Source organism: Nipponia nippon, unplaced genomic scaffold (genome assembly GCF_047370975.1).
Source record: "Nipponia nippon isolate SJK-2023a ecotype South Korea unplaced genomic scaffold, ASM4737097v1 scaffold_14, whole genome shotgun sequence".
Taxonomy (NCBI): domain Eukaryota; kingdom Metazoa; phylum Chordata; class Aves; order Pelecaniformes; family Threskiornithidae; genus Nipponia; species Nipponia nippon.
Genome location: NW_028262330.1, coordinates 5,955,197 through 5,979,806, shown reverse-complemented (window position 1 = coordinate 5,979,806; position 24,610 = coordinate 5,955,197). Strand labels below are relative to the sequence as shown.

The following is a 24,610-nucleotide window of genomic DNA, read 5'->3' as shown; positions in this document are numbered from 1 at the left end:
TGAGGGGTGGCGGGCGCAGGTGAGCTCCTGCAGGCCCTGGCAAGGACACAGTGCCTGCTGGATGCCAGCAGGATGGTTCTTCCTCCATAAACTGCCCTGCTGAGACCAAAACACTGCCTGGGTCTGGCTCCCTGCGAGTGGCCGGGATGGGGGCACCCTGCACCAGTGCCCCCGGGCACAGGGTCCCTCTGCCCAGCCCCGAGCTCTCAGCCCTGCCCACCCCAGTGCTCCTGTGCTGGTGCCCGAGGTGGGGGGGTGCTGGGAGGGAGCACGTCCACGGGGTCCAGTGTCCCCAGCTGCGAGGCCTGGGCACACGGTAAGACCCCAGCTCCAGGCTCTGCTTATTGCCCCCCCATTATTCCCCCAGAGACACCCGGGAGAGCCCCCCTGCAAGGCTGCAGCCCCCGGGTGCCCCCCAGTGCAAGGGTGCAGCATCTCCCACCGGCTGCAAGGGAGGGGGCTCACCATGCCCCCCTGCATCAAGTGCACCCAGCCCCAGCGTTACACCAGTGCCAAGGTGGTGCGATGCTGGGCGAGCGGCTGTGCCGTGCCAGCCTGCCTGTCCCCAGCTGCCACAAGAGGGCAGGGACGGGACGCCCTGCGGAGCTGGCACAGCCCAGGGGCAGGGAGCTGGCACCCCTGGCACCCCCAGCACCCCGCACCAACCCTGCCTATCCCGCTCCCCACCCTAATTCCCACGTAAGGTCCTTAGCATAATCCCCCCCAAAGAGACCAGCCTTTCCCCTCTAATTCCCCAGAGACCGGGCAGGACAGCACCCAGGGGGCTGCCCTGGGGGGCAGGGGCTCAGCCTGCCGCCCTGGGGGATTTGGGCTGCCCCAAGCAGGGCATGGAGACCCCCCCTGCCCGCCCCACCGAGCCCCAGCTGTGCCTGGCACCAGGGTGGGATGGGGTGCAGCGTTTGCCCCCACTGCTCATGGGATGAGCCACAACCACCGGGACGTGGGGATGAGCCACAACCACCAGGACGTGGGGCTGACCCACGCCGGCACCGGCACGCACCTGCCTGCCCGCGATGGAGCCGGGGCCCCGCAGCTGGATCAGTCCCCTGCACAGGCAGGCAGACCCTGCTGGCGGTCAGGGTCCGGCTCTGCCCGGTGACAGGGTTAAACCCTGACCTGGTGGCGCGGGTGGTACCTGGGAGGTGCTCGCTCCATTAATTCTGGCATGTGAGGAGAGCAGGACTGGGAAGAGATTAGATATTAACCCGGCCGGCGCAGCTCACCCAGCGGGCACCCATCCCTGTGGGCTTCCAGGGCCGGATCCCACCCCAGGGCCCTTTACCGGGGCTGGAGGGGCCACGGGGCAGGGGGACTCTGCCAGCAAGGGCAGTGTTTGGCAGGAGCTCCAGCCCCGCTTGTGGCAGCCCAGGACCGCCGCTGGCCCCCCTTCACCAGCCAGTGCTTATTTACTTGGAGAGGGAGGTGGAAATGTGCTGACCGCGTCCGCCGGCGGCGAGGGGGGCTCTGGTCTGGACAGAACCGGCTCGGGTGGAAAACAGCTCCCCAGCCCCGGCCTGAGCAGCAGTGGCAGCAGGGAGGCAGCTGGGAGGACAAGCGGGGCCCCCCGGCCCCAGGTACGGCTCTTGCCTTCGCAAGGTGAGCCGCAGAGCCGGGGCTCAGTTGGCCGTGCCACCGTGCCAGCCGTGCTACCACACCAGCCGTGCCACCGTGCCAGCCACGCCAGCAGTGCCAGCCACGCCAGCCGCCCGGCCCTGCAGCTCCATAGGAAAGGTAAACCTGGAAAAAATGCGCCCGGCGTGCCGATGTTTTCGGAGTGAGCCAGCAGGGAAGCCTGGCCCAGGTCCCAGTGCCGTGCCAAGCCGCATCCCAGCCCCTTGCCGCAGCTGCTGTGCTGGAGAGACCGGCTCTGCCCGGTCCCACCACGGGGACTGTGGTCCCCAGCCCCCCTGGGGCACCAGGGAACCGGGACTGCGCTCTGCCCTCGCCAAAAGGGCTGCGCCAGGCACCAACCGCCCCGGCACGCAGCCTCAGGAGGGGACCAAGGGCAGCCAGTCCCTCGCAGCCCATGGTTGGTCCCTGCAAGGCAGCCAGCACATGGTGGCATCACACCCAACCTACCCTGCAGCCGCCTCCCTGGCAGGGTGTTTCTGTAGGACCTACAAAAACCCCAGGGGCGTGCAGCAAAGGCTGGAAAGCCGGGAGGGTCCCCACAGGAATGGGAGAGGAAATCACTCGCCGTGGAGGGGACACGAGGGCGAAAGCCATGCGGCTGCAGCGCAGCCTCGGCGGGACAGACGCCCGCCAGCGGCCCCACAGCGGGTGTGGGGGTCGCAGGGGGGGGCTCATGCTGAGTCAGCAGCTGGGAAACCCGCCGGCCCCGTGCGGCGGAAGGAAGCCGCCGGCAGGAAGCCACATGCAGTGCGGCCTCTCCTGGGCCCAGGTCAGCGCCAGCGCGGGGGCGGCAGGGCAGCCAGCCCGCGCTCCTGGCACCGGTTATCCAAGGCTGAGCCTTTGTCGGAGAGTGGGGGCTACTGCCAGGCCCTGCAAGTCTGAACCCCGACTCCCTGGGGAAACTGAGGCACAGGAGGCCACTGCAGGCCCTCCGTTCGCGCCACCCTGCTCCGGCGCCCATGCGAGAGCACACGCGTGTGCACGTGCCCTGGCAGGGAGGGACGATCCTCCCCTAAACGCCGTCCTGAAGGCAAACGCTCTTTAGGAAGAAGAAGGGCAGGAGAGCGGGCAGCCCCAGCGCCAGAGGGATGGCAGCAGCGGGTGCAGCACCCAGCCCAGGCACGCCGTCTCCTCCTCGCAGGCCCCGGCGGGTGCCGGTCCTCGTGCCGCGGGTGCTGCCAGCTCCGGCTCTGCCTCCCTTTCTCCTTGGATTGTTTTAATCCCGGCCTGGGCTGGGGGAGGACCAGCCGGAGGCGCGTTGAACTTTCGTCTGCATCCTTCACCCTCTTGCTTCACCCTCCCAAAATAGCAACGCCTGCCTGGAAACCTCCCCCGGGGCTGGCAGGGCCCTGGGTCCCCCAGGGCACCCCGAGTCTCCTGGAGCTTGCCCCCATCCCTGAGCCCAAGGGATGGGGTGACTGCGGGGTGCCTGTGCCCAGCCCCAGGGTGCACAGCCACCCCCGCCGGGACAGGGATCACCAAGCCCCTGGGCCGGGGCTGCCCTGGCCCCCCGGCCCCTCACAAGAAGGGCTTTTCTGGGGCCCTGCTGCCATGCCAAGGGCTCCGGCTTTAGCCGTCAGCTGACATTCCTCCGGGAGGCCCCTCCGGGCCTTCGCCTCGGGGCTTCCCGGCGGGAGCCGGTGTATCCTTACACGGCAGGGCCGCCCGCGGGGTCCCGCTCCCGGCTCCCACCCGGGAAGCCCACCCACCAGCCGGGTGCCGCCGGCCCAGCACTGAGAGGAGGTCGGTGCAAGGCCCTGTGTGTGGGTGATGCTGCCCCAGCGCAGCCCCCCGGCTCCATCCCCCAACCCCCAGTGCCCCCCCCCCAGCTCAGCAGGGCCGGGCTGACCCAGCTCCTCCGGGCTGAGACCCCCCAGACTCGTTCCACTGATGGCCAGCTGGCCTCCCGTGCCGATACCCACCCCCAGCCCGGGCTCTGGCCCCGCTCCCGGCCACCCCGCACCGTTCCCCGCCCCAAGCCCCCTCCGTGCCCCCGGGGCAGGTACCCCCGCCCGGTGCGGGACCCCGGCCCGGCTCGGTTCCCCCCGGCCGCGGTGGCGGGGCAGGTCCCGGCCGGCCCCGGCCGCGCTCCCCGGGCAGAGCCGCACCTCGGGGAGGGGCCGGGCCGGGCAGGCGCGCACGGTGCCGCGGGACCGGCACGGAACGGCACGGAACGGCGGAGCGGCCGGGCACCAGGCGCTGGAGCCGGTGAGCGGGGCCGGGGGGAACCGGGAACCGGGAACCGTAACGGGAACGGATCGGGGACCCGGGACCCGGGACCGGGACCCGTCCGCCCCCGCCGGGCTCGAGTTGGCGGCGGCTCTGGCCAAGTTTGGGGTCCGGTACCGGTCGGAAGCGCCGGGGAAGCGGGCCGGTACTGACCGGGAGGTGCGGGGGAAGCGGGCCGGGGATGCGGGGGACCGGGCCGGAGCTGCCGGGGAGGGGCGGGGGGGACCGGCCGGGCCGGGCGCGGTGGAGCCGGTGCGGCCCTGGAGGCGCGGGGGCTCGGTCCCGGGGGTCCCCGTCCCCATCCCGGACCGGCAGCCCCGGCCGGGGGCCGTGCGGGGAGCGGGGCGGGGGCTGCGCGGGGGGTGCGGGGGTCCCGGCTCCGGGTGCCAGCCCGGGGTCACCTTGCCGGAGCCGGGTCCCCGTCGTCCCCCCCAGCAGTGGGGCTGCAGCTTCCTCGCTGCCTCCTCTTCCCCGTGTCCACCCCGTGCTCCCCGGGGTCACAAGAGTGGGGACAGGGACCCCCGTGCCGTGCCATGCCCGTGCCGTGCCGTGCCAGGCTGCGGCTGCCTGCGTGCCAGTGGCCAGCAGCGCCGGACACGGGACCTGCGCTGGGTCGGTGCCCAGAGCCAGAGGAGGGAAGTGGGACAGGAGAAGTGGAAAGGGGAACACGCTGGCACGCAGAGACGAGCCGAGGGGATGGAGACGAGCCGAGGGGACAGAGACGAGCCGAGGGGACAGCCCTGTCCCCGGGCGTTACCTCTGCCGACCGGCCCAGGCCCACATTCGGTGTTCTTGGGGAAGCCAGGCGACACGGTGCTGCCCGCTCCCGGCACCGGAGGAAGGGATCAGCACAGCCCCAGAGCCGGCCGCGCTCAGAGAAATCCCATGTCAGGAGGGAGCATGTGGGGCGCAGAGGGGGCTGAGCCCCCCTCGGCTGCCTCCGGCCTCCAGGCGAGGAGCCAACGGGGGACGCATGTCTGCCCGGTGCTGTTTGGGGCTGCTTTGGGCTGCACTGGGGTGGGCTCGGCTGTGCCCAGGACCCGGTTGCTCACCGTGGCCCGGTGGGGGGGATGCCCAGCCGGGGACTGCGGGCAGGGATGCTCTGAGCCCTGGAGACAGCACAGGCAGCACCAGGAGCTGAGCCGCAGCCCCAGTTCCCGCTTCCTAACGCCCCCTCTCTCCTGCAGGGTCCCTGGACGCCCCGCTCGGCGCCCGCACCGCGGTGCAGGATGGGTGCTGCGGTGGTGCCGCCGGCAGCCGCCTGCGTGCTGCTGGCCCTGCTCCCTGTGGCCGGCGGACAGACCACCCCTCCCTCGGGCTGCGGCAAGGACCTCTCCTCCCTCTACTACAACCTCTGCGACCTCTCAGCAGCCTGGGGCATCGTGCTGGAGGCCGTGGCCAGCCTCGGCGTGGTGACCAGCTTCGTGCTTACCATCGTCCTGGTGGCCAGCCTGCCCTTCATGCAGGACCCCCAGAAGAAGAGCCTGGTGGCCACGCAGGTCTTCTTTCTTCTGGGCACCTTCGGGCTCTTCTGCCTGACATTTGACTTCATCGTAGGGCCGGATTTCTCCACCTGCACCTCCCGCCGCTTCCTCTTTGGCGTCCTCTTCGGTATCTGCTTCTCCTGCTTGCTGGCGCACGCCGTGGCCCTCAACTTCTTGGTGCGGAGGAACCGGGGCCCGCGGGGCTGGGTGACGCTGGCGGTGGCCCTGCTCCTCGCTTTGGTGGAGGTCATCATCAACGCCGAGTGGCTCATCATCACGGTGGCGCGGCAGGAGGGCGGCTCCCCGGACCCTTGCCAGCTGGCGGACGCTGACTTCGTCATGGCGCTCATCTACGTCATGTTCCTGCTGGTGGCCGCCTTTGGCACCGCCTGGCCGGCCCTCTGCGGCCGCTACGGCTGCTGGCGCAAGCATGGCGCCTTCATCCTGGCCACCACTGGCCTCTCCATGGCCATCTGGGTGGCATGGACAGCCATGTACCTCTACGGGAACCAGAGTGCAGGCGAGAAGCCCGGCTGGGACGACCCCACACTGGCCATCGCGTTGGTCTCCAACGCCTGCACCTTCCTCCTCCTTTACATCATCCCCGAGGTGACGCACGTGACGCGGCAGAGCCCCGAGCAGGCCTTCGAGGACGACGTCTACCCCACGCGCGGGGTGGGCTATGAGACCATCCTCAAGGAGCAGAAGTCGCAGAGCATGTTTGTGGAGAACAAAGCCTTCTCCATGGACGAGCCCTCCTTCGGTAGGTGCCAGGGCTCACCAGGGACCCTCTTGCCCCACGGTGGGGCTGGCGGCGGGCACCGGCACCGGGGCTGGCAGCGGTGGGCGGGCGGCGAGACGTCTGGCCGCGACCCGCCCGGGATTGACGCCTGCCATTGTTGTGGCGCCCGAGAACTCGCTGGGCTGGGTCTACCAGTTTGGGCTGAGCTCAGTGGCTGCAGGGGTGTTCCCTCCCCGGTGCGGGGTGCCCATGGCTCCCGGCCCTCCGCCCCAGGCAGCCACTCTGCTCGCGAGACCCTACAATAACATGGGGCGGTGTCGGCTGCCCCAACAGGGACTGGTGGGTGAGCGCCAGCCCTGCCCTAGCAAAGGTGTCTGCAGCCCATGGGGCAGGGTGGGCGCTCCTGAGCAGCACCCACACCACCCTGCCTCCCAAGAGGCCCTACAATAACAAACCCTGGCTGGGCAGGGGCTGTGCCGGGAGCGCGGTGATGCAAACCCTTGGGACATCCCTCCCGTCCCCCGGGAAAGGCGCAGAGCAGCCGGTTGCTGAGTCAGCTCATTAAACCTGCTAACGAGGAGCAGCTCCCCAGTGGGGTGGGGATGGCTGTGTGGGTCCCCCCTTTTACCGTCCCCATCTCTTTGCAGCCAAGAAGCCAGTGTCCCCGTACAGCGGCTACAACGGGCAGCTCCTGACCAGCGTCTACCAGCCCACCGAGATGGCTCTGATGCACAAGGGTCCGGTAAGTGCGACGCCGCGCGGCACCACCAGCCAGCAGGGCTCTCCGGGGGCGGCCGCACCCTGCCTGATGGACGGGCTTTCAACCAGAGCGGCCGGGACGGGGGCCAGGGTGTGTGGGGGCTCCCCTGGCCCCCACGTCCCAAGGACTGCTGTAACAGGGTGCTGGTGGGGGTCACTCCTTGCGTTCACCCCCCCGGGACCCCACGGGGCTGGGGGTGCTCCCAGTGCCTCTGCAGCCCTCCCTCCTCTGCCCCGCAGACCGAAGGTCCCTACGACGTGATCCTGCCCCGTGCCTCCACCGCCAGCCCGGCGGCCGGCAGCGCCAGCTCCACGCTGCGAGCCGAGGACGCCTTCGCGGCGCAGGCCCGACACGCTGGCGCCCAGCGGGACGGCAGGAGCTGCCAGGTGGGTTAATGTGCAACGCAGCAGGCGGGGGAGCGGGCACCGAGGTCCAGCCCACGACTGGGTGCAAAGTCTGTCCCCACCACAGCGTCTCCCGTGGGAGGGCAGGGACAGGGATGGCTCTGCCTTGCACTCCGGTGCCCCAGGGCAAGCCAGTGCAGGGGCGAGCATGGCTGCACTTCCCCACTGGTGCCGGAGCTGGGTCTGCTGGCCTGTGCCACAGCCCCGCCACCGCCACGCCACCCCAGCACTGTCCCGCTCTGCCCGCAGGTGCAGTCCCCGTACAGCAGGAACCGGTGGTGAAGCCCCCACAGCGGCACAGGTCCCACAGCGCTGGCACAGCCACGGCCCCACCGTCCCGCTCCTGAGGTCTTGCCAAGCCTCATCCTGCCCTGCCGCGTACATCCCACCCCATCCGGCGGCCAGAGCCGGTTCCTGTGCAGGGGACGCCTGGACGTGGTCCCGGAGCCAGCGCTCCTGCCTGCCCGTCCCGCCTGGCCGCAGCACCTGCAAGCCGCCAGCTCTGCCTGGACCCCCGTGTCCCTGCTGCCGTCCCTGCCGCAAGGACCAGCTCCCGCGGGGCCACCCCGAGTCGTCCCCTTGCTGCCATCGTGGCACACGGACACCCCATCCCCTCCGGGCCAGGGACCATCCTCTGTGGAGAAGCTGGGGAGCCAGTGGGACTCCTGCCCAGGGCTCACCCCGGCGCTGAGCCCCTGGTTTGACGCTGATCCTCGCCAGCCCTGGGGACGTCACAGGCCCTGAGCCGAGCCGGCACCGTCCCGCCGCAGGGCACAAGGTGACAGAAGGCTCTCCCCCGCCCTGGCTTCCACTGTGCCTCAGTTTTCCCGTTGCTGGGGAAGGGGGAGCTGCTCGGAGTCCGGGGATCAGTGCCTTGCTGGGGCTGGGGACCCGGCCCCTGTGGCTCCGGCTGCCTTCTTGGTGCCTTCCCCCCTCGGGGCTCAGGAATCCCTCCCGGGGAGCAGGGAGGGAGCTGGGCCCCTCGCCCTCCTCGTGGCTTTCTCTTTCGTTCTTCCTCTTCTCCCTTTTTTTCAGGTCAGCCCCAATAAAGGTGGTTTTTCCTACATGGTGCTGTAGCAGGCGGCCCATAATGGGGAGGGAATACTGAGCTGTGCCACCGGCTGCTCCTCCATCCCTGGTCCCACCACGGCCAAGGGCTTCTGCCATGGTGCCGGCAAGCTCAGCCCCACGACCTGCTCCTGGGGGACAGCGGGGAACAAGGCAGGGGGCTCAGAGTAGGGCCCTTGGCATCCCCCAGCCCCAGTCCCTGCTCCCTGTCCCCCTGCAGCAGCATGCACTGGGGCCAGGCACACAGATGGAGCTGCTGGGCCGGGAGCCGGCAGCCTCAGCAGGGCAGGCAGCGCAGGACCGGCGGCCCACGGGCAGATGGGCTGCCTGGCGGGAAGTGGCACGGCGTGGAGGACGTGCCAAGGTCGGGAGCGGTTTCTCCTGCTCAGATTGCCTTTCCCCTCTGCAGCGATTTCTCCTGCCGGGCAGGAAGCCTGCGGCCACCGCCGGTAGTGCCATGAATTATTCAGGCGTTGAAATGGCTCCATGGGGGCAGATGGGTGACCTGGTCTCCTTGAGCCGGAGCTGGGCCGGCGGCAGTGGGGCTGCCCGTGGCTGCAGGCACGAGCGCCATGGCACCCGCATGAGGGATGCACAAGCAAGAGCTTGGCACATGCGGCGTCCAAACCATGCCCTTGCCAGCCAGCACGTGCCCACGCTCCCGGCTGTGGGGACGTGGCAGGCGCGGCCACGGACGGCTGCGGGGGCCGGCTGTTTGCAGCAGGATCTGGCCGTGCCCCCTGGGGCTGTGCTGCGTCACCTGTGTTTACCTGGCGTCAGTCGGCAGCGGGGACGTCTCCCGGCAGCACCAGGCACTTGAGGTCCCCAGGGCTGCCGCCACCACAGCACGCCCGCCTCCCGGCTGCTGGCACCACACGGCACAGCACGGCGCGGCAGGGCCCCAGCGTGTGCCCCATCCCCAGCGCGTTCACCTGCAAGCCCAGCCCCAACCCAGGCTGAGCTGGGCTGATGCAGCAGCTGCCCCCAGCCCGCACGTAGGACACCGTGGTCCCCAGCCGCGGTATGGCAGAGCCCTGCCTTCCCAGTTGGCAAGGAAGGAGGTGACAGTCCTGGGGACAGCAGAGTGACCTGAAAAATGAGGAGCAAAGATTGTCCCCATTCAGCTGTGGCAGGGGACACGAGAGCTACCGGTGGCTCCGCTCCCCGTGTCCGGCCCCAGCCCCTCCGGAAGCCCGGGATCCCACTGGCTGCCGTCAGCAGTGGCCGCAGAGCCGGGGCCGGCCCCGCTCCAACAGGCAACGCTTTGTGCAGGCATTGCGGCACAGTGCCGCCGAACAGCACTGCCTTTGTCCCGTGCAGGTGAAGCTGCCGTGCCGGCCCCACCAGCAGACACGGGCTGTGCTGTGCCGGGAGCAGCCCCCTGGACACCCCCATCGAGGGCCGGGAGCTGGGGGCTGTCAGCCCCGGTGGGGCGTGTGCCAGGCCTGGATTGCGTGGGGCCTTGCGGCTGTGCCGGATGGCGCGGGGTTGGTGTGGGTGCAGCAATGGGGCTGTGGCAGCATCCCTGGCAGCAGGGAGGGCACCGCAGTCACCGCGGCCTGGGGTGTCTGCTGGGGACAGGCAGGGATGTGAGCAGTGCCAGACTGGGTGGTGACGCCACGGGCAGGCACGGCTGCGGAAGAAGGGCTCACGCAGCGTCTCCGAGCGGTGACAACGGAGGAAAGTGACACCGTGCAGGTGAGTCCTGTGGGATGCTCCACATCCCCGGGGCTCGGCACGCTCTCCTGCAACCGGGAGCTGGGGTGGGAGCCAGAGGGGTCATGGCCAGGCACTGGGGTCTCTCTCGACGCTGAGCAACGAGGTCGTGCCCCCAGGCAGAGCCCTGCCAGGGCCAGCCCGCAGTGAGTGACAGTGACAACATGCCTGCTACGGGCTGGGACTGCCATCTGCCGGCATGCCTGCCAGCATGCCACTCGGCACAGCCGCGCACACACCGGCACAGTGACGTCCCTTCCCAGCCACCGCACAGGAAGGAAAGCTGAGCAGGTCGGGGAGGCACAGACGCGCTCACGCCATCAGCACTTTTACTACAAGCAGGTCCGTGGCACCGCAGGGTTCCCAGCTCCGGCACCGAGCCCACGGGGTGCCCCGAGCTGAGGTGTGGGGCTGTGGGGAGCCCCAGGGCTCAGCAATGGCAACAGAAGAGCAGGGTCAGGACAACCACCCCCCTCGAGTCCTGGGGTCCTGTGCTGCCTGCACACCCTTGTTGGGACCAGGGAGGCCCAGCTCCTCCAGGCCGGGCTCAGCGGGGTACCCCGCATCCTGCCCGGGCGCTGCCCCGTGCCACCTCCCGCTGCTGCTGTTTGCGCCTCTGGATGTCCCTGTAGGCCTGGATGACACGCGCTCTCTCCTCCTCCACGATGCGCCGGCGAGCCATCGACACCGGCGCTGCTGGGGACACAGGGGATGCCTGGCTCTGGCCCAGGCGAGAGGTCAGGAGGAGCCGCTTCCGTCCAGCCTGCAGGCAGAGATGGGACAGGTCAGGGAGGATGAGGGATGAAAAAGCCAGGACCAAGCTCCAAGGAATGACACTGCCCTTCCAGGCCTGATTTCCAGCCCGAGGGAGGTGAGACCCGGGTCCAGCCCAGACCTGCGGGTACCCGAGGGCACGGCTGAGGGGCGGGAGGCATCGCCCCCCGGCAGCTCACCTGCTCTGCGGCGCCCCGGCCCCTGGGCCGCGAGGTGATGGTGGGCGGCTGCGTAACCACTTCACCGAACGCCACCGTGTCTAAAAGAGAGAAGCAGGCACTGGCGTCAGGCAGGAGCTCCCCGGGACACGCTGCTCCAGCTCAGCCCCACATCTCCCCCAGGGCAGGGGGTCACTCCAGCCGCCCCGCTGCACCAGGCCCACCTTGGAACAGGCTCTTCTCCAGCATAGCCTCTTTCTTCTCTTCCTTCTTCTTCCGCGCTTTTTCCAGCTTCTTATTCTGAAACCTGAAGAGCTGAGTTACGGCCAGGGCTCGTGACCGGACAGGAGCGAGTGAGTTCCTACCCCACAGGATCCCCCCCAAAACCTGTGGCCCCACAGCTCTCCCCCCAGCTCCAGCCCAGTAGCAGGAGGATGAAGCAGGTCTGTGGCTCCAGTCCCAAAGATCCAGCCCCGTGGAGATGAGGCCCGCAGCCCTCCACCCGCACCCCAAGTCACTGCCGGATGCCAGACCTGCGCTGCAGCACCAGCGAAGCACCCACCACGTGCCCAGAACCGGTCTGGGGCACAGGCCCGGGCTGACCCCGTCCAGCCCCAGCAGCCACGGTGGCCTTGCTCTCACTCTTTCTTTCTCTTGGACTTCTCTGGTGCCGTCGCCTCCTTCTCAGGCTCTCGCTGCAGCTGGTTCTTGGTGAGGAACAGGACGCGCTGCACCTCCTGCTCCATGCGGCAGACGTAGGAGCGCTCCGACTCCCCCTTCCCCCTCCTGAATTTGGGCACGGGGATGTCTCCCTGGGCCACGGGGCCCTTTGACTTGGGCTGCTGCTTCTTCTCTAGGAGAGACGGGTGACATTACTACAGCAGTGACAACCTGGGGGTTCCCTCCCCCTGGCAGGGCAGGGATGGGACATCACCGGGGGGAGCAGGATGCCCCACTGCAGGATCCGGCTGCCTCCAGCTGCACCACAACCTGCTCGGGCCAGCTCCGCTCCCCACCTGCCGCCCGCCTCTTCCCGGGGTCGGGGCGCTTCATGGCCTCACGGCTCTTGATGAGCTCCCGCAGGCGGAAAGGGATCTCCTGCTCGTCGGGGTGCTTGGGCTTCATGTTGTCCATCTTCTTCTCCTTCCTGGGAGAGAAAGAACACGGGGTGAGGCCTGCCCTGAAGCACCGGGACCCGGGCACGGCGGGATACCGGAGCACCTGGACCTGGTGAAGCACCAGGGCTCGGTGGGACACCGGGATCTGCCCACAGGGTGACATCGAGACCCAGCTCTCGGAAGCGGGGACCCCGCCAGGGCCCAGCCGGCCCTGGGGACCCCCTGATCCCGCTCCAAACCGGGAGCCAGCCAGGCCCGATCCCGACGGGATCCCCCGGGCACTGACCTGCCGCGGCGCGGGGCGGCCGGTCCCCGCCCTGGTGCCGGTGCCGGTGCCGGTGCCTGGCCCCGGCCCCGGCCCCGGCCCCGGCCCGGTGCCGGCCCCTGGCCCATGGCCCCGCCGCTCCCCACGCTGCCGCCCCGCCGCCACTTCCGCCTTCCCTCCGACCCCCGCCGCTCCGGCCCCACCCCCCGCTTCCTATTGGTCCCGCCCGGCCGCCAAACCCTCATTAACCGGCCGCCCCGGGTTGCTATTGGTGAGAGGAGCTGCCGCTCAGGCGCGGCCTGGGCCGGGGCGCTGCGGACGGATGTTGCTGCGGGGAGCGCGCGGGCTGGCGGGGGCGCGCCGGGGGGTGAGCGGGGGGGACCCCGCGGGAGGGGGGGAGCTGGGGGTTTGGGGATGGGGGGGCCTGAGGGGGTAGGGGGGATGGGGATGGGGGGGTATAGGGGGGTGCTGGGGATGGGGTGGGGGGAGCTGGGGGGTATAGAGGTGCTGGGGGGGAGCTGGGGGAGATAGGGGGATGCTGGGGGTGGGGGGGACCTGGGGGGGATAGGGGGGTGCTGGGAATGGGGGGAGCTGGGGGGATGAGGTGCTGGGGATGGGGACTATAGGGGGATGCTGGGGATGGGGGAGAGCTGGGGGGGATAGGGGTGCTGGGAATGGGGGGGATAGGGGGATGCTGGGGATGGGGTGGTGGACTTGGGGGGTGTCAAGGGGTGCTGGGGATGGGGTGAGGGACTGGGGGGATAGAGGGGTGGGGGGAACTGGGGGAGAATGGGGGCTGCTGGGGATGGGGGGGCTGAGGGGGGATAGGGGGTGCTGGGGATGGGGGGAGTATGGGGGTTGCTGGGGATGGGGAACAGAGGGGTGCTGCTGGGGCTGCGTGAGCTGCTGGGGGGTGATGGTGGTGGGATGATGGGGTACACTGGGAGCAGGGTGCTGTGGGGCAGGTGGGGGTCCTCTGGCCATGGGGGGGGTGCAGTAGGCAGGGCTGCCCCTGCGTTTCCCCCCCCGGCCTGGCGTCAGCGCGGGGTCGTGGTTCTCAGGAGCCCCCAGACAGCACCGGCAGCCCCAGGGGGGTGCTGAGGGAAGGGGCCCCGCACCCCCACCCCACCAACGTCTCCGGTTTTCGGGAACTTTCGGACACCCCGGCAAAGGCTGGTGGCACCTCGGACACGCTGGGGAGTGATGGCAGGACAGGGACCCCCCAGGGTGAGGGGGGGCTCCCTCCTGCCACCGCCCCAATCCCCCCACCGCCCACGCACTGCTGCGGGACCGGCTGCCCCAACTGCGTCTGGGTTGGGTATGTGGAGGAGCTGCTGGAGCGGTACCGGGATGGCGGCGCACGCGCCTTGGCGGCCGTGGAGGAGCACGTGGAGGACGAGAGCGTTAAAATGATCCTCAAGATGGAGATCCGGCTGCGCATGGAGAAGAACTGATCCTCCCCCAGCCCCCAAAAAACAGCGGGTGACACCCTCCGGGAGCCTCTGCTCCAGGCTGGATGGTGGGATCCAGGCTCGGCTTATTTAAAGTATTTATTTGTGTGTGTTGAGCTCCGGGGGTGGTGGGCTGGGGGTGGTCTGAGCACCCCCGGGGACCTGCATGGCACCGTGCATGGGATCCCACATGTGTTTCAATACAGGTGGTGCTGAGGTTGTGTCTCATCTATGGGGGAACCTGCCCCTGGGGACAGGCAGCAGCTCACGCCTGTCCTGAGCCCCGGATTTCCCGGCAGCCGGGTGCTGCGCTCCCCCGGGATGGAAAATCCCCGCCAAGGGCAGGCTGGCGTGTCCGCCGCACACCCAGCCCTCCCCATGCCACTGCTCTTGCCTCGTCCTTGCGCTCCCCAGCTTGGATGTTAAGCACCTTCAGCGGCTTGGCCGTGACCTGGTGATCGGAGAGGGCTGGGGCGCCGTGCCGGACCCCACCACCGTGCCGGACCCCCCTCCCCACCGGCGCCATAAGCCTCTTAGGGGCTTCTCCTGAAGGGCTCTCAGGGGAGGCACCCGGGGCTGCCGGGCCCTTCCCCAGGCAGGAGGTGCAGGCAGCGTGCGGCCCTGAGCACGTGGGGCCCAGCAGCCTGCCGGCAAGGACACCGTCTCCAGCTCCGGCACCGAGGTCACAGCCTGGCGGGCTGTTCTTCACAGTGCCTTTGCTTCCTCGATTGCCTTTGCTTCCATCTTAAAATCCCATAAATTTGGCCCAGCACATCCCCACCTCCATCCCGGCCGGCTGGACTGGGGGACTCGCAGGCTCCTGGCTGTTGGCACCCCCACAGATTCCCCCCCCGTCCTCCAGGGATGAGCTCCCCAAGGAGCCACGAAGCCCTTGAGCAGCGCTCGCTAACAAAACCCAAGCTGGAATTAACACCAGAGCCCTGCTCCTTGCCCGAGAAGTAGCTGGTTCTGCCGGCTTCCTAGAAAACGCTCCATAATCCTATTTGTTGGAGTCCAACTAATTGCAATTAGTGGCAAGGGCTGAAGTTCAATTAAAGTGTACTGAGATTATTCCCTTTTGTAATTGCTTTAGTGTTGGGATTAAGGGAAGCTTTGGAGTGATACCGTCCCACGGAGAGCGGGGCTGCTGGGCAGATTTTCTGCCTCTTCTGCCAGATTTTGGCCTGCCATGCCCACAGCAGCTCGGGCTGTCCCCCAGGTGAAGGCATCCGTGGTGGCACCGGCAGGGACAATGCTTGGAGGGCAGCCCTTGTGCCAGGACCTCCACCGGGGCCAGGTTGGAGTCTGGCAGCGCCTGCAGGCAGGAGCCCCGGCGGCAGCACCCCACAGCCCTCGCTTTGGGGACCCAACGGTGCTCAGCACCAAGCACAGGGCACAGGCTGAAAGCCCGGCGTGTCCCGGTGGTTTCAGCCACATGGGCTCTGCTGCCGGTATTTCCCAGCACAGCCTGCCTGCGGCTGCCTGCATTAGTGCCTTGCCCTTTTGGGGTCAACCCACCAAGGGTGTTTGGTTCCCGGCTCGCAGGTCCTCATGGAGAGCAGGTCTGTGGTCCCACACAGGCTGGGGGTGCCGTCCCTGCCCCTGGGATCGAGGGGCACCAGGGTGATCTCTTGGGCAGTGGGGGGGTCCCCCAGGAGAGATGCTTGGTGGTTTCGGGAGATGAGGCAGGATCCCCCTGTGGGTGATTTGCTGCCGGTCCTGGCACCGTCAGTCCCAGCGGCACTAATCCAGACACCCCTCCCCACCCCACCCCCCATCCCACCCCGGCAGAGCCGGGGGAAGGACATCAGATTACCCCTTTGAAAAGAAGGGACATCAATAATCCTATTACCCCAGAGCAGGATAAATCTGCCCTCACCTAAAAGCCACCCAGAGCATCTATAGGACACGCGCCGGCAGAGCAGGAGTGGGACGGAGGGTCTCTTGCAGAGCAGCTCTGGCTTCGGGGACCACAGCGGCTGTGTAAGTCGGGGGCTCTGCTCCATGCGCGGGATGGGACCTGGTCCCAGTGGCACCAGGGCTCCCAGGGCAGGGGGTTGCTTTGCTCCACGCCGGAGCCTGCTCTTGCCTCCCGCTCCTGTAACCCACAGCCAGGAGCGGCGTCTCTGGCACCTCCCAGGGCCAGGTCCCCCTTGCCTGGGGCCCGTGCTCAGCTGCTGGGCTCCGCAGCAGGGCCGAACCCCCTTGCACCGATGCCAGAGCCATCTTTTGTGCCGCAAAACTCCCACATTTGTGCCCGGAGGAGGCACAACCACAGCGGGACGGAGCCCATGCGCTACCCTGCGATGTCCGCCTCCGCTGCCACCCTCTGCTCCCCCCGCATCCCAGTGCAGGTCCTGAGGGATCTGCAGCCCGGGGTGACCACCGTCCCCGAAACCCACCCCGCTGCAAACGAGCCCTGAGGGATGCCTTGCTCCCATGCCTGTGGCCGCAGCGATGCCAACCCACACGGCTCAGCACAGACGCCGGTGCGAGCCACGGTGGGGGCTCCTGGCAATGCCGGCGAGGGGGTCCCCGGGTGTCACATCCACGCCGGGGCTGGAGGAGTGGCCCCGAGGGGAGGCAGCAGCTCTGCTGCCCCCGGGGACGCCCTTCCCTGCCTTTGGGGTAAGGGGATTAGCGGGCTCTGAGCTGGGCTAAGTCAAGGTTGCGGGGAGGGGGCTCTCCTCTGCGCCGGTCTGGAAAGCCGATCAGTGACGGCCGAGGGGCCCCGGGGCAGGACAGGGTGGGAGCGGGGGCACAGGGTGCCTGTGGGTGGTAGGAGAAGCTGGTGCCCCCACATCTCCCCTCCATCAGGTGTGAGGAGCTGTACCGTGCCAGCGCCGGACCCGCAGGGACAACCGCGACCCGGGGCAGGCTGCCGGCCCCGGCACAGCCATGAGCCTGGAGCCCCCCAAGCCAGAGATCAAATCAGCCACGAGGGTGACCGGGGGACCCGCCACCCCCCGGAAGGGACCACCCAAATTCAAGCAAAGGCAGACGAGGCAGTTCAAAAGCAAGCCTCCCAAAAAGGGGGTGCAAGGGTGAGTGGGGCAGGGTCCCGGTGACGGGGGGACACGGCCGTACGCGCCAGCCTGGGGTGGGTGAGGGCTGGCCGGGGGTCAGGGCAGACGCTCTCTCTCTCTCCTTGCAGGTTTGGCGATGACATCCCAGGCATGGAGGGGCTGGGAACAGGTACAGGGGTCCTGTCCCCCCTTTGCAGTGGGTGGGGAGCGGGGTTCGCTGCAGGCACAGCCGCCCGCAGCCGGGCTGGGGGGGAAATCACCCTGACACAGCCTCTCTCCTCTCCCCAGACATCACCGTCATCTGTCCCTGGGAAGCCTTCAGCCACCTGGAGCTGCATGAGCTGGCTCAGTACGGCATCATCTAGGCAGGCCATGGCCACTGCTGCCCACCCGCCCCATAGCGCTGCGTAGGTAGAAGCCGCCCCGTCTGTGTAGCGGGGCTCAGCCTGGAGAAATGCTCATTAAAACCCAGAACAAGTGCGAGAGCCTGGTGTCGTGGTCTGGGGTTGGCAGGAACGTGGATGGAAAGCATCTCCCCGAGACGCAGGGTGGGATGGACAGGACATGGATGGGGTTCAGGCTTCTGATGAGGTTTATTTTGGACTGGATCAGTCCCCCCACATCCCCAACCCCACAGTGTCCCCCACTGCGGGTGGCAGCCAGCACACCCTCAATCCCGTGCCCCGACAGGCACGATGTCTCCGAGCACCTTCAGTGCCATGAGCACACCAGTGGCCTCAACCAGCACCAGCACGGCCACGGTGGCCACGATGCCGCCCGCCTGGCCGCGGAGCCAGGCGCTGAGCTGTGCCACGCAGCCCCCCAGATGCACGACGGTGCTGGCCGCCACGTCCCCCAGGCGCAGGGCCCCGAAAGCGCACTGGGCATTGGCGACGGTGCCGTTCTGCCAGGGGTCCAGGCAGCAGGAGGCAGGGACGCTGCATGCCTGCACTCCCGGGGCGCTGCAGTTGAAGTACCTGCAGGGACAGACAAGGAGAGCTGCCGGATCCACGCACCTCCCCGGTGTGGGGTCAGACCCCCCCGCTACACCTCCCGGCGCCTCGACTCACGGGTTGTTCTCCCAGTCACGATAGGAGCCGAGGCCACAGCACCGCAGGTTCTGCTGCACCTCGTCCACCAGGAACCGCAGGTCGGGCTCCTCGTGGTAGCGTAGGAGGCAGAGGAGCAGGGCATCCCGCAGGGCATCCCGCAGCCGGTGTCGCGCTGCCAGCAGCAGCAGCACCCCCAGCAACTCCAGCCCCGCGAAGGCGAGCACAGCCCCCACGAAGAAGCGCAGCAGGCAGGGGTTGGAGCGGAGGGCGCCCAGGCAGCCGGCCAGGGAGACGGCGCTGGCCCCCAGCCCCACCAGCACGAAGAGCAGCATGGGGTCAGAGCCCAGTGGGGCCAGGCGCTCCCCCCCCAGCGAGCCTTTGGCCAGCAGCCCCCACACCCCCACGGCCAGGGCCAGCAGGCCCAGCAGGAGGAAGAGGAGGTTCCAGAGGAAGGCCAGGTACCGCACGCACTGGCTGAATGTGCCTGGCTTGGGGGGGACGTGGCACCACGCCGCAGGGTCCTGCTCGGCCGCAGGGAGATCCGTGTCATCATCATCGGAGGAGGAGTAGGGCAGCTCCACCAGCCTGGACGCCTGCATGGACAGACGAGCTGCTCGCAGCCAGGGGGGCAGACCCCCAGGAATGCCCCCCCCTTAGCCTGTGTACCCCCATCCCCGCAGCCTGGGGCTGTCACAGGCTCCCACGCCACCATGCCAGGAGCCACCGTGCCCGGAGCCACCATGCCTCACCTTTGCAGGGCACCCCACATCCACCCCCCACACCGTAACCCTGCCTGTCACAGAGACGCCCGGGGTCTGAGCAGGTGGGTGCTCTCCCAGAGACCCTGCCCCTAACAGGGACCCCCCAGATTCATCCCTATGGAGACCCCCAGGGATGCGGGTGCTGCGGGCTCCGGCGTGGAGCCAACACCCAGGGTGCGTGGGGCAGAAGCGTGGGCTGAGGGTCCCGAGGGAGGGGACCGGGGGGTCCTGCCATTACCTGGGGCAGCAGCTGGGTGCTCTCCCCGCTGCCGGCCACCCCGCGGGGCCGGGAGAGCCACGTTCTGCTCAGCGCCATCCTGCTCGCAGCCTGGTGCTCAGGCCCAGGCAGTCACACTCCCATCATGTGAGGGGCTGCGGCCGGCGCTTAAATAGGGCTGCGGCTGCCGGCCCCACAGCTGGGCCCGCTCCGGTCCAGCCCCGCCGCAGCACCCACGCCCGCCGCCCCGTTAGCGGGGTCGGTAATGAGGGCACGGCGGGACGCGCGGGGGTTTGGGGTGAGTGGGGGGACAGGCCCCAGCAGAACCCATGTCCCGCTGCCCGGCCGATGGGAGCCTCCCCGTTCAGGGGGCGAGGGGGCACCGAGGGTCTCCACGCCCGGGCCGGGTCCCGCAGCGGGGACACCCGGGGGGGCCGGGTTGTGGGCGGAACGAAGGAGCGGGCGTGGCGGTGGCGGCGGGGGACGGCTGTGGCGGCAGCACCGAGGCAGCGCGGGGGACAACTATGGCGGTGGCACCGAGGCAGCGCGGGGGACGGCTGTGGCGGGCGTACCGCCCCGCCCCGCCCCGCCTGGCCTAGGAACCCTCGCGTGGCGGAACGCGGGCGCCGGGGTGCGGGGTCCGGGCGGCGGCGGCGCAGGCGGCGGGCCGGGCCCGGGAGGCGGCAGGCCGGAGCGGGCCGGGCCGGGCAAGGCGGAGCGGAGCGGAGCGGGCTGGCAGCGGGCCGGGCCGGGCCGGTGGCTGGGCAGCGCGGTGAGCCCCGGTCCCCGGCGGGCAGCACCATGGCGGAGACGATCGTGAGTGGGGCCGGGCGGCGGCGGCAGGGGGGAGGGGCGATGAGGCAGCAGATTCCTGTGGGGCGGCGGGGCCGGGCCGCGCTCACCCCGGCCGGCGGGAACGCACCGGGCGGTTAGGGACGGGGCGGCCCGCCGGGAGCCGGCCGGGAGCGCAGCACCCCCGGGGCCGGGCCCGGGCCTGGCCGGGGGCTGGCGGTGTCCGAGCCGGGCGGTGCCGTGGACGGATTCCCCGTGGTTTTGCCCCAGAGAAGTGCCCCCTTGGAGCGTGTGGGGTGTGGGACCGTGACCCCGGCGTCCCGATCGGCCCCGGGCGGGGATGTCTCGGGGGAAGGTGCCCGACCTCGGCCGGGGTGCCGACATCGCCGGAGAAGGGGCGATGGGTACCGTCACGGTCTCCCGCTCCCGTCAGGCCGGGCTCGCTGCCCTGCGGGAAGTTGGGAGAGCGTGGAGGGGCTCCTGCGAGGTCACGCCGGGACGCCGGCAGCCTCTCGTGTCCTCCCGTGTCCCTCCTCGCACCGCACGTTGCCATCCTGAACGTGGCCCTGTGTTGCGTATCGGCAGGTGAACGCGCTCTTCAGAGCAACTTGAGTCACTTCTCTGGTCCCCGGCAGCACAAAGACGCCGACATTTGTGTTTGCCACTTCCCTGCCAGTATGTGGAGAGTTGTCCCCGGCCTTTTTCCCCCAAATCTGCCAGTTTTTCCCATCTCTGACTCAAGATTGCCGCAAAACTGCTGTTCAGTGTTGCACAGGAACAGTCTGAGCCTTGGGGCTTTTCTCCTCGTCTTTCCATTAGCGATGGAAGCTGCGCGTCAGTAACGTGGGTTGAAACATAACGACAACGCAGGTGCCCGTTAGCACCAGTGAGGCCAGTGTTCGTGTGGAGGCACCGAATAAATTGCTCCCATGGAAGCTCTGATTCACCCCCCTTCTGAAAGTTTAATTCCACGTCTGAGGTCAGAGCTTTGACAAAAAAAGCAGCGTTAGCATTTTTCTCAGTGCCAGCTTCTTGCCGTGCCTCATGCATTAGGGTAATTCATCCTGCAGCGTGCAAACATCGGGCCGGCGCTGCCCTACCGCGAGCAAATTACTTCCTTGTACATTTGCACTCCCTTATGAAAAGCAGCGTTAAAAGCAGGAGGGAGGAGCGGTGGGGATGGTCTGCGTCGTCTGTGTGAAACTTCAGCGTGGTTTCAGCAGGCTGTGAGCGCAGGGTGGGCTCTGTCCCCCCGTCACTAACTTGGGCTGTCCTCTTAACCCCGCAGATAATCCGCGTGCAGTCGCCGGAAGGAGTGAAGCGCATCACGGCCACGAAGCGAGAAACGGTGGCAACGTTCCTCAAGAAGGTACCCCGAGCCTCTGCTGCGCCTTCCCCGCTCGCCTGCGGGACGAGGCAGGGCTGCTGCGGCTCAGCCTGCGCAGCAGCTCTCTCTCATGGCAGATACGCGCTTCACCTCGCCGGGCAAACGTGCTGACGGCAGCGTGGATTGGCGCGCCTTGTGGAAAACGGCATTTTTATTGGTGTAGCCAAGACCAGTTTTCTCATTGCTCTTCCAGAGGGAAAATAACAAAATTAAAGAAGAAAGCTTACTGAGCTTTTCAGTTGGAGTTTCCTGGGGTGGGAGCTTTGCTGGGGGAGGACGCGTTTTTAGCATTCTCCCAAAGAAATGGCAGCTGGGGAAGCAGAGGCTGACAGCAACACAGGAAAGCTGTTTGATAGTCAAAGCCTGCTGCAAGGGACTGGCCTGTTCAGGCACAATCCAGTTGAAACTCAGCTGCTTTGAATATCATTTGAGTGTGCTTTGTGTGCTGCTGGTTTTCCAGTATGGTTTTGGAGAGAGCAAGGAAGGAATTCAGGTGAGATCTTAAGGTGATGTGAGAGCCTCCAGGGTCTCCTGGGAAAGATTTCCACCCTGGGATGAGGAGAACGAACTGAGTGTTGGAGTTGTTGCATTTGGAGTTGGCTGTAGCTTGTTCTTTGGTCTGATACAACTGCTCAATGTTTAAAGTTTGCTATTTAAGAGTGAGCAGTTCTCCATTTCCTTCCCTCCTGGAACTCCGCTGTAACCTGGAACCCTCAGATTAGGATTTCTTTGCTTCATAAGAGAAGTACTTTGTGTTCCTGTGCCTGAAGGGCCATTCTTTTAGTAAGCTAGATTTCCTTTCCCCCTGTGAGGGGGAAGGGGAGCAGACTGAAACCTGCTGCTGTTTTTGAGTCATTTGCTTTGTTGGAAGCTTGGGCCCAGACCCTGACAGCAAATCCCCACCTGACCAAGCGAAAATCCTGCTGGATTTCAGGGCTGGGTCAGAGACACCGGCTGCGGTCTCTGAACAGTCTCACCCAAGGAAAAAAAGCGTTGCTTTCAAAATCTCTGGAACCTGTGCAAAACAAGCTGCTCAGTTTCAAGGGTTCATATTACCCGAGGCAGCGTGGAACAATCGTGCAGCACTTACCGTCAGAACAAAAGCATCAGCCCTCACAAAAATTGCCTGTTGGTCTGAGGAAAACTATATCCTCCTGCTGAGCTGAGTACAGGAAATGTTTGGGTTTCTTTCCTGACATAGGGTTTATTTGAAAGAGAAAAGTTGCCAATTTTACCACCTAAGATCTGTGTGTATTAATAGCTGTGGATTTTAACACTGAAATGTTAATCCATATGGTGGATTTTGTATTTAGCTAGATGGCTGTAATTAAAGAGACATCAGATTGCTGCTTCTATGCTAGCAATTAACTTAGATCTCCTCCTTGACGACTCCAGAGAAGCTGCAAAAGAAGTGTGTGAGAAAGCACATTGCAGAGTGATAAGGGCCTCTGTCATCTTCTCTGTCTTTTGTAGCACATCCTGGGTGAGAGTACTGAAAAAGCAAACTCTCAGGTGCATTCAGGTTAGAATCGAGTTAGGAACAAACTCGAGCCTTTTCTTAATGTATTGTGGAATTTCTCTCCCGCCAAAAAATTGGTGAAGTCTGTGGCCTGATGAGCTAACATTTAATTCTGGCAGGTGTAACGCTTAAGTGGCCAAATGTGAAAATTGCTATTGCTGTGAAGAGGCATTTGGCTGATAAAGAGTAAAGCAGCCTTAAACTGAACTGGTAAGAGGATGAGCAGGGAAAAAATCTGCCTGGGGACTGAGAGGTGGTTACTGTGAGGGTAAGTTCCATCAGGAGAAAAGAGGCAAATGGAGGAAAACAGAAAGGAGAACAGCAGGAAGAGCGTGAGTGAAACTCATGTAGCAACTGGTAGGCGAGAGTGGAGCTGGGGGCAAAAGATCCTCAGAGGGAAAGATCTGGACTGAGGAATTCTGGTCATAGGAAGGTGAGCGTGACTTGGCTGGTGTGTGCTGGCCGGGCTGGAGCGAGAGAACTGGGATAATGGAGAAGATAGTTTCCCCCCTCTGGTCATGACAGTGCTTGCCTGGATTTAGATAAAATACTGCATTGGTGTTGCGTGAGCGAGAGACATGTTCTGTTTAAGTTGCTTTTTTTAATAGATGGCTTGTGTTACTACACGTTTCTATTTTTCTCAGTTATCCTGCGCTCTTCAGAAATGGGGATGAGTTCAGCTAAAGTTTTGCAATAGACGTTCCCTGGACTTAGCACTTGCTCCGAGCAGCTTTCAGCATCTGACCAGAGGTCTGAGGTATCTTAACCTTGTCATTCTTCTCTCTCTTTCAGGTTGCAAAAGAATTTGGTTTCAGGAATAATGGGTTTTCTGTCTACACCAATAGAAACAGAACAGGAGAGATCACAGCGTCACAAAACAAATCCCTCAACTTACTGAAAATCAAGTGAGTCCTGACAGAGAGCGCTGTGGGTGGAGGGGGTGCTTTGTACGACGGGGTGCCTCTTCTCTGAGCTTGCCTGAACTCTTCCCTCCGAACCGGGCAGTAGCAGGCGGCATCACGTTACAGCAGTCCTAAGCTTTCCACTGTCACTCACCAACTACTTGAAGGGGCAAGCTTGACTGACATGCCGAAATGGGGGTGATCAAATTGACTATGAGCGAGGCTGTGGCAGCTAGTTCTCAGGTCACTTCTTGCATTGTGTTCGCTTGTTGTAGTGAGGCAGCAGCAGGCCTCCTGTTTGCTCTTTCACAGCCTGCAGCAAGCTTCCTCATCCCTGCTCTCACTCACGCTATCCTTTTTTTCTGCATCAATGCCAGAGTCTGATCGTCCCCTGCACAGGAGCCAGGGTTCCTGCCTTCTGTAGCTAGGCGCCTGGGGAGATCAGAGGTGCCAAATGGGGCAATCGCTTCATGTTTGGTTGGGAATGTCTTCATTCTGTTCATGTCAAGAATAATGTTAAACTGGTTAAAAATACAAGAGCTGTTACTGCCGCGTGCAACTTGTCACTTGAATGTGTCAACGCTGGCAGCTGCCTTGGGAAGGCTGTGACTTGGTGTGCACGGGATCCACACTAGTCCTTTTCCCTGCTGGAGCTGTTGCTTCTCTTCATAGGCTCCTTTTGCCTTTTTCTTCATCTTTTTCCCTCGGTCTTGTCTCCTGATGAAAAGATTTGCATTTATTGTGCAAATGACCAAAGCAGCAGAAAGAGGTGGCTAATGGAATGGCTGTGGACTGCCACGTTTGCTAGTGTGTTTAGTTTGTTATAAATTCCACGCTCCTCTGTGCTCCGGGAGGTTTGCTATCCAGAAGTGTGCACTAAAAGTGTACAAACATTAACGTGGTTTGTAACGTGCCACGAACCAAGCACAGGCATTTCCTACGCTGTGTGCGTGCAAAGGAGCCGGTTCCTCCAGGCAGTCGGGGTGACGGTACGGTGTAGTTCAGTTGCTGGTGAAAGTGGATGGCGGAGAGGGCAGACCTTGAGCCTTTCCAGCTGTACGAGAGCAGCGTGTGTCTTATTGCCTGGGTTGCCACCCCAATGTAGCTGGAAGCAAAGCTCCTGCTCAGCTGA

At 65.8% G+C, this 24,610-nt stretch overlaps 6 protein-coding genes across 9 annotated transcripts in view; 4 read left to right on the top strand and 2 right to left on the bottom strand.

Moving 5' to 3' along the window:
* Positions 1-1,241: 1,241 nt before the first annotated feature.
* On the top strand, positions 1,242-8,306 carry GPRC5C (G protein-coupled receptor class C group 5 member C). Of its 3 annotated transcripts, none has more exons than XM_087750969.1 (5): positions 1,242-1,752; positions 5,070-6,129; positions 6,756-6,850; positions 7,108-7,254; positions 7,522-8,306. In XM_087750969.1, exons 2-5 carry the CDS (start codon positions 5,112-5,114, stop codon positions 7,552-7,554), a joined length of 1,293 nt encoding a protein of 430 aa, XP_087607095.1. In that variant the 5' UTR covers positions 1,242-1,752; positions 5,070-5,111; the 3' UTR covers positions 7,555-8,306. The 3 variants fall into 3 exon arrangements, with proteins under 3 accessions (XP_087607095.1, XP_087607094.1, XP_087607093.1); XM_087750968.1 differs by lacking the exon at positions 1,242-1,752 and adding an exon at positions 3,768-3,861; XM_087750967.1 differs by lacking the exon at positions 1,242-1,752 and adding an exon at positions 4,613-4,866.
* Positions 8,307-10,371: 2,065 nt separating this feature from the next.
* CCDC137 (coiled-coil domain containing 137) lies at positions 10,372-12,528 on the bottom strand. The gene is made up of 6 exons (XM_087750868.1): positions 12,393-12,528; positions 12,005-12,135; positions 11,631-11,841; positions 11,213-11,295; positions 11,010-11,089; positions 10,372-10,819 (listed from the first exon to the last, which is right to left on the bottom strand). Exons 1-6 carry the CDS (start codon positions 12,497-12,499, stop codon positions 10,604-10,606), a joined length of 828 nt encoding a protein of 275 aa, XP_087606994.1. The 5' UTR covers positions 12,500-12,528; the 3' UTR covers positions 10,372-10,603.
* A 132-nt stretch (positions 12,529-12,660) lies between these two features.
* OXLD1 (oxidoreductase like domain containing 1) lies at positions 12,661-15,503 on the top strand. 2 transcript variants are annotated; one of them, XR_015703238.1, is made up of 3 exons: positions 12,661-12,738; positions 13,433-13,917; positions 14,029-15,503. XR_015703238.1 is itself a non-coding variant. In XM_087750864.1 (2 exons), exons 1-2 carry the CDS (start codon positions 12,694-12,696, stop codon positions 13,823-13,825), a joined length of 438 nt encoding a protein of 145 aa, XP_087606990.1. In that variant the 5' UTR covers positions 12,661-12,693; the 3' UTR covers positions 13,826-14,039. The 2 variants fall into 2 exon arrangements, 1 of the variants encoding a protein (XP_087606990.1); XM_087750864.1 differs by having other exon boundaries at positions 13,433-14,039.
* Positions 15,504-15,644: 141 nt separating this feature from the next.
* PDE6G (phosphodiesterase 6G) lies at positions 15,645-17,440 on the top strand. Its single transcript, XM_009466908.2, has 4 exons — positions 15,645-15,805; positions 16,640-16,866; positions 16,977-17,017; positions 17,137-17,440. Exons 2-4 carry the CDS (start codon positions 16,721-16,723, stop codon positions 17,211-17,213), a joined length of 264 nt encoding a protein of 87 aa, XP_009465183.1. The 5' UTR covers positions 15,645-15,805; positions 16,640-16,720; the 3' UTR covers positions 17,214-17,440.
* A 78-nt stretch (positions 17,441-17,518) lies between these two features.
* TSPAN10 (tetraspanin 10) lies at positions 17,519-19,242 on the bottom strand. The gene is made up of 3 exons (XM_009466977.2): positions 18,900-19,242; positions 17,919-18,493; positions 17,519-17,825 (listed from the first exon to the last, which is right to left on the bottom strand). Exons 1-3 carry the CDS (start codon positions 18,975-18,977, stop codon positions 17,519-17,521), a joined length of 960 nt encoding a protein of 319 aa, XP_009465252.2. The 5' UTR covers positions 18,978-19,242.
* Positions 19,243-19,483: 241 nt separating this feature from the next.
* Positions 19,484-24,610, top strand: part of NPLOC4 (NPL4 homolog, ubiquitin recognition factor) — a 29,378-nt gene continuing 24,251 nt past the window's right edge. The window contains exons 1-3 of the mRNA XM_087750581.1: positions 19,484-19,694; positions 20,959-21,039; positions 23,369-23,481. Coding sequence (XP_087606707.1) covers positions 19,680-19,694; positions 20,959-21,039; positions 23,369-23,481 — 209 coding nt within the window. The 5' untranslated portion in view covers positions 19,484-19,679. The remainder of the gene's footprint in view (positions 19,695-20,958; positions 21,040-23,368; positions 23,482-24,610) is intronic.

Coding starts and splice junctions, on each gene's coding strand:
- TSPAN10 (XM_009466977.2), bottom strand. CDS start 18,977: ATGGCGCTGAGCAGAACGTGGCTCTCCCGGCCCCGCGGGGTGGCCGGC. Junction 18,494..18,899: donor GCACCCAGCTGCTGCCCCAG/GTAATGGCAGGA, acceptor CTGTCCATGCAG/GCGTCCAGGCTGGTGGAGCT. Junction 17,826..17,918: donor CGTGACTGGGAGAACAACCC/GTGAGTCGAGGC, acceptor CTGTCCCTGCAG/GTACTTCAACTGCAGCGCCC.
- OXLD1 (XM_087750864.1), top strand. CDS start 12,694: ATGTTGCTGCGGGGAGCGCGCGGGCTGGCGGGGGCGCGCCGGGGG. Junction 12,739..13,432: donor TGGCGGGGGCGCGCCGGGGG/GTGAGCGGGGGG, acceptor CGTGGTTCTCAG/GAGCCCCCAGACAGCACCGG.
- CCDC137 (XM_087750868.1), bottom strand. CDS start 12,499: ATGGGCCAGGGGCCGGCACCGGGCCGGGGCCGGGGCCGGGGCCGGGGC. Junction 12,136..12,392: donor GCCGCCCCGCGCCGCGGCAG/GTCAGTGCCCGG, acceptor TTTCTCTCCCAG/GAAGGAGAAGAAGATGGACA. Junction 11,842..12,004: donor CGGGAAGAGGCGGGCGGCAG/GTGGGGAGCGGA, acceptor CGTCTCTCCTAG/AGAAGAAGCAGCAGCCCAAG.
- GPRC5C (XM_087750967.1), top strand. CDS start 4,768: ATGTCAGGAGGGAGCATGTGGGGCGCAGAGGGGGCTGAGCCCCCCTCG. Junction 6,130..6,755: donor CATGGACGAGCCCTCCTTCG/GTAGGTGCCAGG, acceptor ATCTCTTTGCAG/CCAAGAAGCCAGTGTCCCCG. Junction 6,851..7,107: donor CTCTGATGCACAAGGGTCCG/GTAAGTGCGACG, acceptor TCTGCCCCGCAG/ACCGAAGGTCCCTACGACGT.
- PDE6G (XM_009466908.2), top strand. CDS start 16,721: ATGAGCCTGGAGCCCCCCAAGCCAGAGATCAAATCAGCCACGAGGGTG. Junction 16,867..16,976: donor CCCAAAAAGGGGGTGCAAGG/GTGAGTGGGGCA, acceptor CTCTCCTTGCAG/GTTTGGCGATGACATCCCAG. Junction 17,018..17,136: donor CATGGAGGGGCTGGGAACAG/GTACAGGGGTCC, acceptor TCCTCTCCCCAG/ACATCACCGTCATCTGTCCC.